Below are 12957 nucleotides of genomic sequence, written 5' to 3'. Positions count from 1 at the left end.
AAGATGAGAGGTAGAGAAAGCGCATGAGAACATTGTGGGAATCTAAATATTATTCACAAGTAAATAACGGTGTTAATTGTCAGTGAGTAAACAAGTTGAACATCCAATTAGTGATGGCAGAAATTAAATTGACAGCATGGGGTTTATTATCTCCACGCGCGATGAACTGAAAGTGGTAGAATTCATTTATAATCCTGAAGGAATTAACGGCGCATTTCTGTGGGCATACAACGCATACCATACTCTACACTTGTGCCAGGAGCATTATACGCATTTGTTTGGGTGCCTGAATTTCCAGACTGATTAACAAATTGGGAATGAAATGTTGATTGCTGAACTCCTTCACGGCTGTGTGCATGTGGAAGCACTTGCTGAGGCTGCTGAACAGGTATATTATGATGGTTATGATTTCCATATACTTGAGGTGCTGGGAGCGCACATTGAGCTGCCCCCACTGTGCTATCGATTCCCTGACATTCTGCATTATTTTGATGCTGATTCGCATTATCTTCACACTCTGGATTAGCATTCATTATTGACTGACTAGTATTAGACGAATTTGTACCCAGAAGTGCCCAGTCATAAACATAGTCGAGAACAAAATTGAGGCTTTGAAACAAACGGCGGAAAATTCCTCTTAAAAATACATAGTCCGGAAGGCTGTCAAAAGCTAGACCACGAGCGAAATGCAAATATTTTTCGAATTCTACAGGATAACCTTTACATAGGGCTTCAGGTGACGTAGCTAGTTTCTTCTCATATATACGTTCGTACTTTTGCTTTTTAGTATTTGCCTGAAAAATTAACATTTTGAGCAACAATTAGGAAAAAAACACTATATGGATGAATTCAAATGGTAACATCTAGTAACAGTACAATAGACAGCATGAAAGCTTAGACGAAATTTTTAAAAATCTTCAGGTAACCAGTTGGAAGATAACAGTTACCCACAAAAAGGGACCTAAAGGTGGTAGGCTACATATTGGCATATCTATTGTCGTCAGGTGAACAGAGATTGCTCAGTTAGGTTTAAATTTATCTGTACTTCTCTAAACGGACTTTTACACAAGCAGAGCAACCTAGTTGTCATAGAAAGTTCATCCGTTCAGCCATATAAACACAACCATTGAGTTCTGAATTAGCAACTAGTTTAAACGCGAGCACAGTTATAGGGGGCAGCCAAATCAAAACATGGCATCAGTGCTTGAAGTCACTAACTTCTAGTCTGAGCCATGTTGGTAGACGCAGACTACTTGGTTGGGGTCTGCGCGACTATCTTAATGAATGGTTGGAGACTCTGTGTGACATGGCTCAGAATCGATCACAATGGCGCAAGTGTATACACTCTTTATCTTCCCTTAAACTATGAGATTAAAATTGCTTCATATCTTCTTTCCTGTACTATATCCTTATATACAACCTATCTTTTATATACTACCACCACTAAATTAACTATTTCTATGAATCCGGTGTTCATCTTATTGTGCTAACGAGGTATGGCAACTTGGACCGATGCATATGTGTGCCTGGTCCTACGTTGTAGCTGATGATGATGATGACAGATATTAGCTGTCGGCACCGATATAAATTGAAAAATCTACAAACAGCAGCATGGATCATAAAATGACATTATACATACATATATCTTTAAAAAGATGAAGTAAAGTTTGTAAATAAATTCTATGACAAATGTTAATACTTTTATCATTAGTCTGTCTGCGCTAATCGGTTGAAAGTTGATCAGTCAAGGTATAGCTTTAGTTGTACAAACACCCAACTCCTAACACCTTGGGTGTGAGCGTACAGATGTGGAAACCTATTACTAATCCTTATACTCATTAAAATGGTGCAACTGGCTCTCCAGACTACAAGTTTATTTTATGAAAAAATTGAAAATGCACCATTATTCGTTCAAGGTAGTATAATCAGGACAAAAAAACCTGAGTGTTGATAGCGAGGGCCATAGCAATAATTATATACACAAGATCTAATAAATGGAGAGAGAACATTCAAATGGCCACCAAATCAGGATGAAGTTAGTACTTTGATTGATGCATTAATCCTGACTCAACAAACTCGATTTTGCAGGAATACTATACTGAACTAAAATAATACTAACAGCTTTACTTAAGAATCTGTCGTGTGAAAAGGGTTTAAAGTATGATAATATAAGCTCATGTAATTAACACAATACTCTACCAATTACAATTAACTACAGGTTGTTGATAACTCCGCCTGTAGCTCTTCTAGAGTTACTGCCGGTCCCAAGCCCGGGTAAAGGAGGAGGGTTGGGCATGGGGTTAGCGACCCCATCCCGTAGAAAAGCTAACTCGCTAAAATAACGCTAACCAGAAAAAATAATTCAAACCATTTAAACTCTGCCCTGGGAGTTGAAGGAATAATTATGACGTCTCATGATGAAAGCCAAAATTCTTCGGAAGTCACGAGACCGATGCACCTTCTAACAACTAGAGCAACACTTTTTATAGGTACATGGAACGTCCGGACAATGTGGGAGACAGGAAAGACCAGCCAAATAGCAATGGAAATGAGGAGATACAACTTGGCAGTACTCGGAATCAGCGAAACCCATTGGACACAAACTGGATAACAAAGGCTAGGTACAGGAGAGATGCTGCTGTACTCCGGTCACGAAGGGGAAAATGCTCCACATACTCAGGGAGTTGCTCTAATGCTATCCAAAGAAGCACGAAATGCACTTGTGGGATGGGAATCTCATGGACCCAGGATAATCAAGGCATCATTCAGAACAAAGAAGCAAGGGATCACAATGAACGTTATCCAATGTTATGCACCCACCAATGACAGCAACGACGACATCAAAGATCAGTTCTATGAAAGGCTGCAATCAATTATAGAGAAGTGCTCACAAAAGGACCTCACCATCCTGATGGGAGATCTAAATGCTAAAGTTGGAGTGGACAACACAGGATATGAAGATGTGATTGGACGACATGGATTAGGAGAGAGAAATGAAAATGAGGAGAGACTTGCAAACCGGTGTGCATTCAACAAATTGGTTATAGGCGGCACAATATTCCCACACAAAGATACATGGATCTCACCGAACCAAACCACAGAGAACCAGATAGATCACATCTGTATCAACAAAAAATTCCTAAGATCAATGGAAGATGCGAGAACCCGGAGAGGAGCTGACATAGCTTCAGATCACCACCTGGTGTGACCAAGATGAGACTGAAGCTAAAGAAACACTGGACAACTGGACAAACAGCACTACAAAGGTTCAATACAGCCTTCCTTCGAGATACTAACAATCACAACGAATTCAAGATAACCTTCAACAACAGGTTCCAAGCTTTACAGGATCTACTGAAAGAACAAGAAACTACTTTGGAGGACAACTGGAAAGGGATCAAAGAAGCACTAACTTCAACGTGCCAGGAGGTTCTTGGTCCTAAGAAGCATCATCACAAGGAATGGATCTCTATGGGAACCCTGGACAAAATTCAAGAAAGGGAGAACAAGAAACTAGCAATTAACAACAGCCGAACACGAGCAGAGAAAGTCAAAACACAAGCAGACTACGCAGAAGCAAACAGGGAAGTGAAGAAAAGCATTAAGGCCGACAAGCAGAAATACATGGGAGAACTAGCAACGGCGGCGGAAAAAGCTGCAAGAGAAGGGAATATGAAACAACTATATGATACAACGAAGAAATTGGCAGGGAGATATAGCAAACCAGAGAGACCAGTCAAGGACAAAGAAGGAAAGACAATCACTGAGATTCAAGAATAGAGGAAAAGATGGGCAGAATACTTCGAGGAACTGCTGAATAGACCAGCTCCATTGAATCCACCGGACATCGAAGCAGCACACACAGACCTTCCTATAGATGTCACTCCACCAACGATCGAAGAAGTCAAGATGGCCATCAGACAAATCAAAAGTGGGAAGGCGGCAGGACCTGACAATATACCAGCAGAAGCACTGAAGTCAGACATTGAAATAACTGCAAATATGCTTCACCTTCTATTCAAGAAGATTTGGGAAGAGGAACAAGTGCCAATGGACTGGAAAGAAGGATATCTCATCAAGATACCAAAGAAAGGAGATCTCAGTAAATGTGAGAACTACAGAGGCATCAGTTTGTTATCAGTACCAGGAAAAGTTTTCAACAGAGTGCTGCTGAATCGGATGAAAGACGCAGTAGACGCCCAACTTCGAGATCAACAGGCTGGATTCCGTAAGGATAGGTCGTGCACAGACCAGATTGCGACACTACGGATCATCGTTGAACAATCAGTTGAGTGGGATTCGTCACTATACATCAACTTCATTGACTATGAGAAGGCGTTTGACAGCGTGGACAGGAGAACATTATGGAAACTTCTTCGACACTATGGAGTTCCTGAAAAGATTGTCAACATTATCCAAAACTCATACGATGGACTACAGTGCAAAGTCATGCATGGAGGACAGCTGACAGATGCATTTCCAGTAAGGACCGGAGTCAGACAAGGCTGTCTACTCTCCCCATTCCTCTTCCTTCTAGTGATTGACTGGATTATGAAGAATTCGACATCTGAAGGGAAATACGGAATACAATGGACAGCTCAGAATCAATTAGATGATTTGGACTTCGCAGATGACCTAGCCCTCCTCTCTCATACACACGAACAAATGCAGATGAAGACCGCAAATGTAGCAGCAGCCTCCGCATCGATAAGTGTTAGCGGGACATAGATTGGATTAAAGCATGTTTTATGCATGATGGTGTTGCTGCGCGCTGATTGGCTAATTCTAAACCGATCAGCCCGAGCATATTACTGCAGAAAAATCTAGAAGCTTCTTATGTATATACTATAAATATATGAACGTTATTCAAACTAGTGATTGCTGTTCACTTATCATTATTATTTTGAATACAATTTCATTCCTGTTCAAAGTGTTCTGATTTTGGGGTCTTGTCGAGTGTCATCGTATAAGAATACTAAGCAATAGGAATAGCTGGGTCGTTTATATAGGAAAACACAATTATAACAATAGGCCTCCACATTCACAAAGGAAAAAGCAAGATTCTCAAATGCAACACGGAGAACACCAACCCAATCACACTTGATGGCGAAACTCTGGAAGAGGTGGAGACATTCAAGTACCTGGGGAGCATCGTTGATAAACAAGGAGGATCGGATGCAGATGTAAAGGCGAGGATTGGCAAAGCAAGGGCAGCATTTCTACAATTGAAGAACATATGAAACTCAAAACAACTCTCAACCAATTTCAAGGTCAGAATCTTTAATACGAACGTCAAGACAGTCCTACTGTATGGAGCTGAAACGTGGAGAACTACTACGACCATCATCAGGAAGGTACAAGTATTTATAAACAGTTGTCTACGCAAAATACTCAACATCCATTGGCCGGATACTATCAGCAACAGCGTTTTATGGGAGAGGACAAACCAGCTTCCAGATGAAGAGGAAATTAGGAAAAGACGTTGGAAGTGGATCGGACATACATTAAGGAAATTACCAATGTGCATCACGACTCAATCCCTAACTTGGAATCCGGAAGGAAAGCGGAAAAGAGGAAGGCCAAAGAACACACTACGCCGGGAAAAAGAAGCCGGTATGAAAAGGATGAATAGCAACTGGAAAGAACTGGAAAGGAAGGCTCAGGACAGAGTTGGATGGAGAATGCTGGTGAGCGGCCTATGCTCCTCGACGAGGGGTAACAGGCGTAAGTAAGTAAGTAAGTACAGGTTGTTGATACAGTTACGTCAGTTGCGGCACAGAACTATTAAAGCATTCTAGTGAAGCATTTTTAATTAAACCTAGTCTGAAGTAGTCACATACAAAGTAGTGCATAAAATCTTAGGTTTTTAAACAAATAAACACGTTATCGGCAATGTTTGGTGGAATGTCATAAAACTGAATCGAATGTATTAAACAAATAAGCGTTTTTCGTAGATATTATATGTTCATATTCTACAGAGCTGGATGTGTAGCTTTGAAGCCATTTGACCTTTTTGTCATAAGCCATGAACAGTTGTAAAACTGACCTAAGCACAGGACATCATCTGACTCAAAATCAATCTTCTATCCCCACCATCAACCTTGATCTTTTTTCTTCCATTTTCATATGTGTCACTACAGCTAATATTTTGAGTTCACGTAATCCTATTTGACGTCTCCATATCCGAAGTTTATATCAAATCAGACAACAGGTTCCATTAGTCGAAACTATAAAATCTCATACCAGCGATATATGTTGTCTTTGATACATTCATAGAGGATTGTAGTATGGTAATTTAACTGATCTCATCTACCAGATAGAAAGAACCAGCTCTATTCATCATTTGCTCAGAAGCGATAACCGTAGCAGGTAATTTCAACATTCAAGTCAAGCTGAAAAACATTTCGATAGGCTTTATAGCATCCCAACCAAACCAACACATAACCGTGAATCTTGCTATTATATTCAAACAAACACTTGTCGCTAGTATGTAACAACTCTTAACAACTGAAAAGGCGTTAATTGATCTGTCGACCTTCAACATCAACATCTTAATAGACATAACCCCGACCGTTGCTGCTACCTTGACGTGGTGGTCGGGATTGCCTATCGTGATGAACCAATCGAGCTATACTGGCTGCAATAATTGTTGCTCAAGGTCCCATCATGCCAGACAGGTCGGTTGAAGGGCGGTAAGACTAACAGCAGCAAACCCAAGGTCCGAAGGCGAAGTCGTACTGCTGACTGTACAGAGGTGTGACGGCAGTAAGGTGTTTCCTTCAGACAACCATCATAACAGCGTTGCTGCCTTCCCATAATGAGGGAAGAGGTTAGAAAAGGTCGACCCTAAAAATGCACACCTCGCCTTATCCCACGGATATCCGTCTCCGGCGGTAAGGTCCTTTGAAGAACGGAGCTAACACAAAAACTACCCACAAAAAGGTCGTGTGTGACCGACCTCAAGCAGTTGTCCCTTGGGCACTGCGGTCACGCTCTCAGGTCATTAAGACCACTTCTAATCCAATTTCCTTTTCAGGTACCCCTAGAAGAACCCTTCCACGGTGTGGGCAACCGGGAAGTGATAACTGCCCTCATACCTCTAACAGCACTCAAGACCACTGTATTCATAATCAATCTCCTTCTTCAATTCCTACTATTCCTTCTACCTTGACTTTGAACACTAAACTTCCTGTTCCGGTTTCCTCCTCAAGTGTCACCATGGCCAACGATTCTAGTGCGCGAAACAGTCCCAGGTCTACTGAAACCTTGCTCCAAACTACACATTGGAGCCTTCAAAGTACGTACCCTATGTCGAATCGGCCAGCAGGTCTCCATGGTTGAAATCCTAGAATCTCGTACCATCGATGTATGCTGTGTCTCCGAAACACACATACAGGATCCTAGTGTGGTCATTCACTTGACCTCACCTCGCCAAAATGGACAGCCAACGAAATACACCCTCCGTGTATCTGGCGACCCCATGACTAGTTCTCGTGGACCTGCAGGTGTAGGCATAGCACTTAGTACGAAGGCAGAACAAGCACTACTAGAATACATCCCCGTTAACAGTCGCCTGTGTGCTGTCCGGCTGAATAGCTCTGTAAGAACTCGGAAGGACAGGGACACACGTCGTTGCCTTTTCATTGTTTCTAGCTACGCTCCCACTGACTGCAGCTATGATGAAGTGAAAGATGACTTTCACAGAACTCTGAGCCTATTCAGAAAGCTAAGCGTTCAGACATAGTAGTCGTAGCGGGTGACTTTAATGCCCAGGTAGGCAGCTTAAATCAAACAGAAAGACATTTGGGTGGGTATTTTAGTATTCCGGCTCAACGAACCGATAATGGTGATCGTCTGTTGCAACTATGCTCAGACAATCGTTTATTTTTAGCAAATACTAACTTTAAACATAAGGAGAGACATCGCCTAACATGGAGTACACCTGAACCAAACCAACGATGAACTAAAATAGACCACATTGCCATCGGTCATCGTTCGAGAGGCTCGATAGAAGATCGTCGCTCGTATTGGAATACTTGTTTAGACTCTGACCATGCTCTAATACGAGCACACATTTCCTTGCGCCTCAGTGGACGCAGAAACACTATACTAAGAAGACCCATTAGAATTGAACTCGGAGGATGAGAAAGCCAAATGAAAGTTCCAGGAACAACTGGGCTCACATCTAGACAGTTCTGGAAACGAGGCTGACCCAGATGTTGCTTGGAAGGATATACGAACAGCTGTGGGAACAACAGTAACATCTATTAGTAATTTAAACTAAAGGGTTACTAAAAACTAATGGATTTCTTTTAGGTCTATTGCATTGATCGATTCTCGTAAACTCATCCTATCAGGCTCTGAACACGATGAAGAGAGAAAACAAATCAGATCTAGGTTAACCAAAAGTATAAGGAACGACCATGAGCAGTTGTGGGTAACGAAAACTAAAGAGATGGAAAAGGCAGCGGCTGTAGGCAACACCAGACAACTCTTCAGACTAATAACCGGAATAAATAAGTCAAGTGTAAGTAAAACGATCTCGGTAAAGGACGGAACCCTTATCTGCTCTCAGCCCAGACGTTTAGAACGATGAGCAGAACGCTTCAAGAAGCAGTTCAGCTGTCCTTCAGCTACTCTACAGTCACCCACCATTCCCAGATAGTCTGAGTGGAACATTGAAGTAGGTCCCCCGAATCTACCTGAAGTTCAAAAGGCTATGACTAATCTGAAACGAGGAAGAGCAGTTGGTCCAGACAGATTGGCTCCAGATGTCTTTAAATATGGTGGTCCAATTTTGGCGATTGGGTTGACTAATATTTTAGCTAAAACATGGGACTTGGACGTAATCCCATCTGACTGGTCACAATCACTGATTGTCCCAATACATAAGAAAGGATCGAAATCATCCTGTAATAACCATAAAGGGATTAGTTTCACTAATATAACATCTAAACTACTAGCATCATTAATTATCGGGCGCCCAACAAAGACTAGGGAACTACAAACACGAGAAAATCAGGCTGGCTCCAGACATGGTCGTACCTGTATCGACCACTTATTCACTATTCGTCAGGTTTTAGAACACAGACATGCTTATTGGTGTCAGACAATGATAGCTTTTCTTGACTTGAGAGCAGCATTTGACTCTTTAGACCGAGAGGTTTTGTGGTAGTGTCAGTAATTGAAAGGCGTACCTCAGAAGTACATAAACCTTATGAAGGCTCTTTACACGAACACTAACAGTCGAGTCAGAGCTTATGGTGAACTGCCATCTGATTTTACAACCTCAAGTGGTGTCCGTCAAGACTGTCCACGATCCCCATTTTTGTTTAACTTCATTATAGACCTATTGCTGGAAATAACGCTCTAGTCGACTGAATTTTCAGGAATTGATCTCCTACCGGGTGGTCCACTAATCGACTTGGAATACACAGATGACATAGTCCTGCTTAGTGAAGACGCTGAAAAAATGCAGTCTTCTGTTAGAACTGAGTAATAATGCCAGGATGTTTGGGATGCGTTTCTCCCTATCTAAATGTAAATTGTTACTCCAGGACTGGCCAGCGTCAACAACTAAACTAAGGATAGGGAGCGCAGCAGTCGAACGTGTCGACATCTTCACTTATCTCGGAAGTCTGATCAGCCCTAACGGATTGGTGTCTGACGAAATCTCAGCACGGATTCAAAAAGCTCGTTTGACTTTTAACAACTTACGTCACCTAGGGCGAAGATGAGATATCCGTCTATCAATTAAGGGACGAGTATACGGCGCAGCAGTTCGCTCTGTTCTACTTTACGGCTGTGAAACATGGCCATTAAGAGTAGAAGATACTCGTAAGTTACTAGTATTTGACCACACATGCCTTAGAAATATTGCTCGCATATGCTGGAATCACCAAATAAGTAATAGTGAGGTTAAACACAGGGTATTAGGAAATGATGATAAATCAGTATATGAGGTCATGAATCTTCATCGAATGAGATGGTTAGGCCACGTGTTACGTATGCCTGAACACCAGTTTCACGACGCGCTTTGCTGACTGTTGTAGGGGATAGTTGGAAAAGAGTTAAGGGCGGCCAAACCAAAACATGGCATCAGTGCTTGAAGTCACTAACTTCTAGTCTGAGCCATGTTGGTAGACGCAGACTACTTGGTTGGGGTCTGCGCGACTATCTTAATGAATGGTTGGAGACTCTGTGTGACATGGCTCAGAATCGATCACAATGGCGCAAGTGTATACACTCTTTATCTTCCCTTAAACTATGAGATTAAAATTGCTTCATATCTTCTTTCCTGTACTATATCCTTATATACAACCTATCTTTTATATACTACCACCACTAAATTAACTATTTCTATGAATCCGGTGTTCATCTTATTGTGCTAACGAGGTATGGCAACTTGGACCGATGCATATGTGTGCCTGGTCATACGTTGTAGCTGACTAATAGACATAAACAGATCATATTGTTACCAGTCATCGACAGACTGCCGCATGGTCTCGAGCACTTCTTTGCAATACTTTCAACTCTAGTGAAGGCAAACAATTTCATATGTTTGCTAGATATCAACTCGAAAATGAAAAGGTCAAGAATGGATTCAAAGTAAGCTGAACACTTATTTGATTATGAATAAAAACTCGACCCTAACGTCCGATATGATAACTCGATTGCTGTAAATAAAGCAGTGATATATGTTACCAACTTAAATTAAAAGGCTAAAATAAACCATCGGATTTCAGAAACTTCCATTGAGTCGGAAGTCGCTAAAACATTTATGCTGGCAGACTACCAGGACAATTATAGAACGACAACATAACGTATACTAACGAAAATTTCGCCCAGTAATTGTGAGTAGGGTTTGGTAACGGAAGCAAAACTGGAGGTAGTGATGTTAAGTGACAATAAACAACTTTTTCAATTCATTGTGGAAACAGGTATTAAGAATTCAGTTGTTGGTAATACTATTCTGGGGAAAAAACGGAACCATCATTTATTCCCAGCCCAGATGAGAATGATGGACGGAAAACAGTTCAACTGGCTTACAGATAACCCACTGTTACGCGCTATTTTTAAACAACCTGAACTGGATAAGTCCTCCAAAACTTAACGACTGTCTAACGTGAAGCGATGAAGAGCAACAGGAATTGATAGGTTACCAGCAGAGGTTTTTAAGAGTGGTAGTCTAGTTCTGACAGGTTGAATGACATATTAGCTGGAAGCACCAGATAAATTTTTTATTTAAACACATAAATATTGGTACAAGAAAGCACCAGACACATATGCGCCGCACAAATCTCATTTGATTTGTGTGAGGGCTGTGATACTGCCCAGGTGCCCAAACTGAAGCAGATGGTTTTCTTAGGGGGCCACACCCGGAGCCTTCGACCTAAAGGCCTGATCCACAAGGCAGTGGGGCATCGTGAGATGTAGTCCCATGGTAGCCGGTGACCGACGATTGATTCATACGCCATTTGTTCCCTCAGGGTATTGGAGCCCATGTGCGCCATTGGTTTGGAATCAGGGTTTTCCAACTCCCCTAGGTGGACTCGCAGTGTCCGCCAACCCGGTTAGAGCGCCGGACATTGGCTTCCCGTCCTCTCAATTTCGTAAACAACACCGCCACAAGAAGGCAGTGAGTAGGACTTCCCTGGCAGAGGCTATATACGCGTGGCGATGTGAGAGCATTTGGAGAGGGAGAGCGGACTCTCCCCACTCTCGACCGTACCAGGGCATTTGGGGGCATATTAGCTGGAGTTTAAGGGATAGGTGTAATTCCGTCTGGTTGTCCCAGTAGCTGACCATCCCAGTTTAATAATGACGGAAGTATCAATTCGACTTGTTTAAAATATGGACCTCAATCGTCTGGAGCTTGCGAACAGCACACTTTGGAAAAACTAAAATGGTCTTAAACCTAGACGTGGATGTACAGTCAGTCAGTCACAATGTAGAACTTCGTACATACGTACATCAGTTCGAGTTACCATACCACATTAGCACAGAGATGCAGTTGTCGATTCAAATCCCATAGTGGTAGAAGTAGTAAGAGTATAAGCATTATATGAAATATTAGGGTTTGAAGATGTTATTGAAGGAGTATAATGCAGTGAAATAAATTTGGAATGAGAAAAAGGATAGGGACATGAAGAATTCAGAAGATTAGAATTTGGGAGAACACGAAGAGTGGATGCACCTCCGTCATTGAAAATGATTTTGAGCCATGTCATTCAAGGTCTCTAACCATCGGTTGCTATCATCTCGCGGATCCCAACCAGGTAGTCTACACCTACCAACATAGCTCAGTCCACTTGTCAGTGACTTCATCGATTTGTGCCACGTTTTGGTCTGGCGGCCCCTAGCTTTCTTCCAACCTACTCCTACACCATGAAACATTGCACGTCGGGGCAGTCGGTGGTTGGGCATACGTAACACGTGTCCCAGCCATCTCAACTGATGAAGTGGATGTACAGGCCAAATATTTACTCTTCTATCAAATGGGTACACTTACTGACCACCAATTAGTGATATTCCTTTGACTGAATGCAGTATTTACTCCGTTAACTGAAAGCCGCTGTATTGACGTTTGTTATTAAAAGGTATAGCGAAGAGATACAAAAACATTGTACAGAGTCTTTGCCCCCGAATGTCCTGGTATGGCCGAGTGTGGGGAGAGCCAACTCTCCCTCTCGAAATGCTCTCACATGACCGCGCGTACACAGCTACTGACAGGGAAGTCTTACTGTCTTCTCGTGGCAATACTGTTGTTTACGAAAGTGAGAGAACGAAAGGCGAATGTAGGATGTTTTAACCGGGTCGGTGGATATGGAGAATCCACCTGGGGGGTGAAAAACCCTGATTACAAACCAATGGTTCACATGGGCTTCAGGATCCTGAAGGAACAAATGGCGTATGGACCAATTATTGATCACCGGCTACCATGGGACCGCACCTCCT

The 12957-nt window shown here is 42.2% G+C and overlaps 1 protein-coding gene across 1 annotated transcript in view; it reads right to left on the bottom strand.

Moving 5' to 3' along the window:
• Positions 1-203: 203 nt before the first annotated feature.
• The window catches only part of Smp_201220 (unnamed protein product), a gene marked incomplete at both ends in the record, with an annotated part of 13529 nt that continues 775 nt past the window's right edge, over positions 204-12957 (bottom strand). The window contains one exon of the mRNA XM_018791917.1: positions 204-794. Coding sequence (XP_018645020.1) covers positions 204-794 — 591 coding nt within the window. The remainder of the gene's footprint in view (positions 795-12957) is intronic.

The sequence above is a fragment of the Schistosoma mansoni genome (genome assembly GCF_000237925.1).
Source record: "Schistosoma mansoni, WGS project CABG00000000 data, chromosome 1 unplaced supercontig 0034, strain Puerto Rico, whole genome shotgun sequence".
Taxonomy (NCBI): domain Eukaryota; kingdom Metazoa; phylum Platyhelminthes; class Trematoda; order Strigeidida; family Schistosomatidae; genus Schistosoma; species Schistosoma mansoni.
Note: the sequence above shows the minus strand (reverse complement) of the source record. Positions and strands in the feature narration are given on the sequence as shown.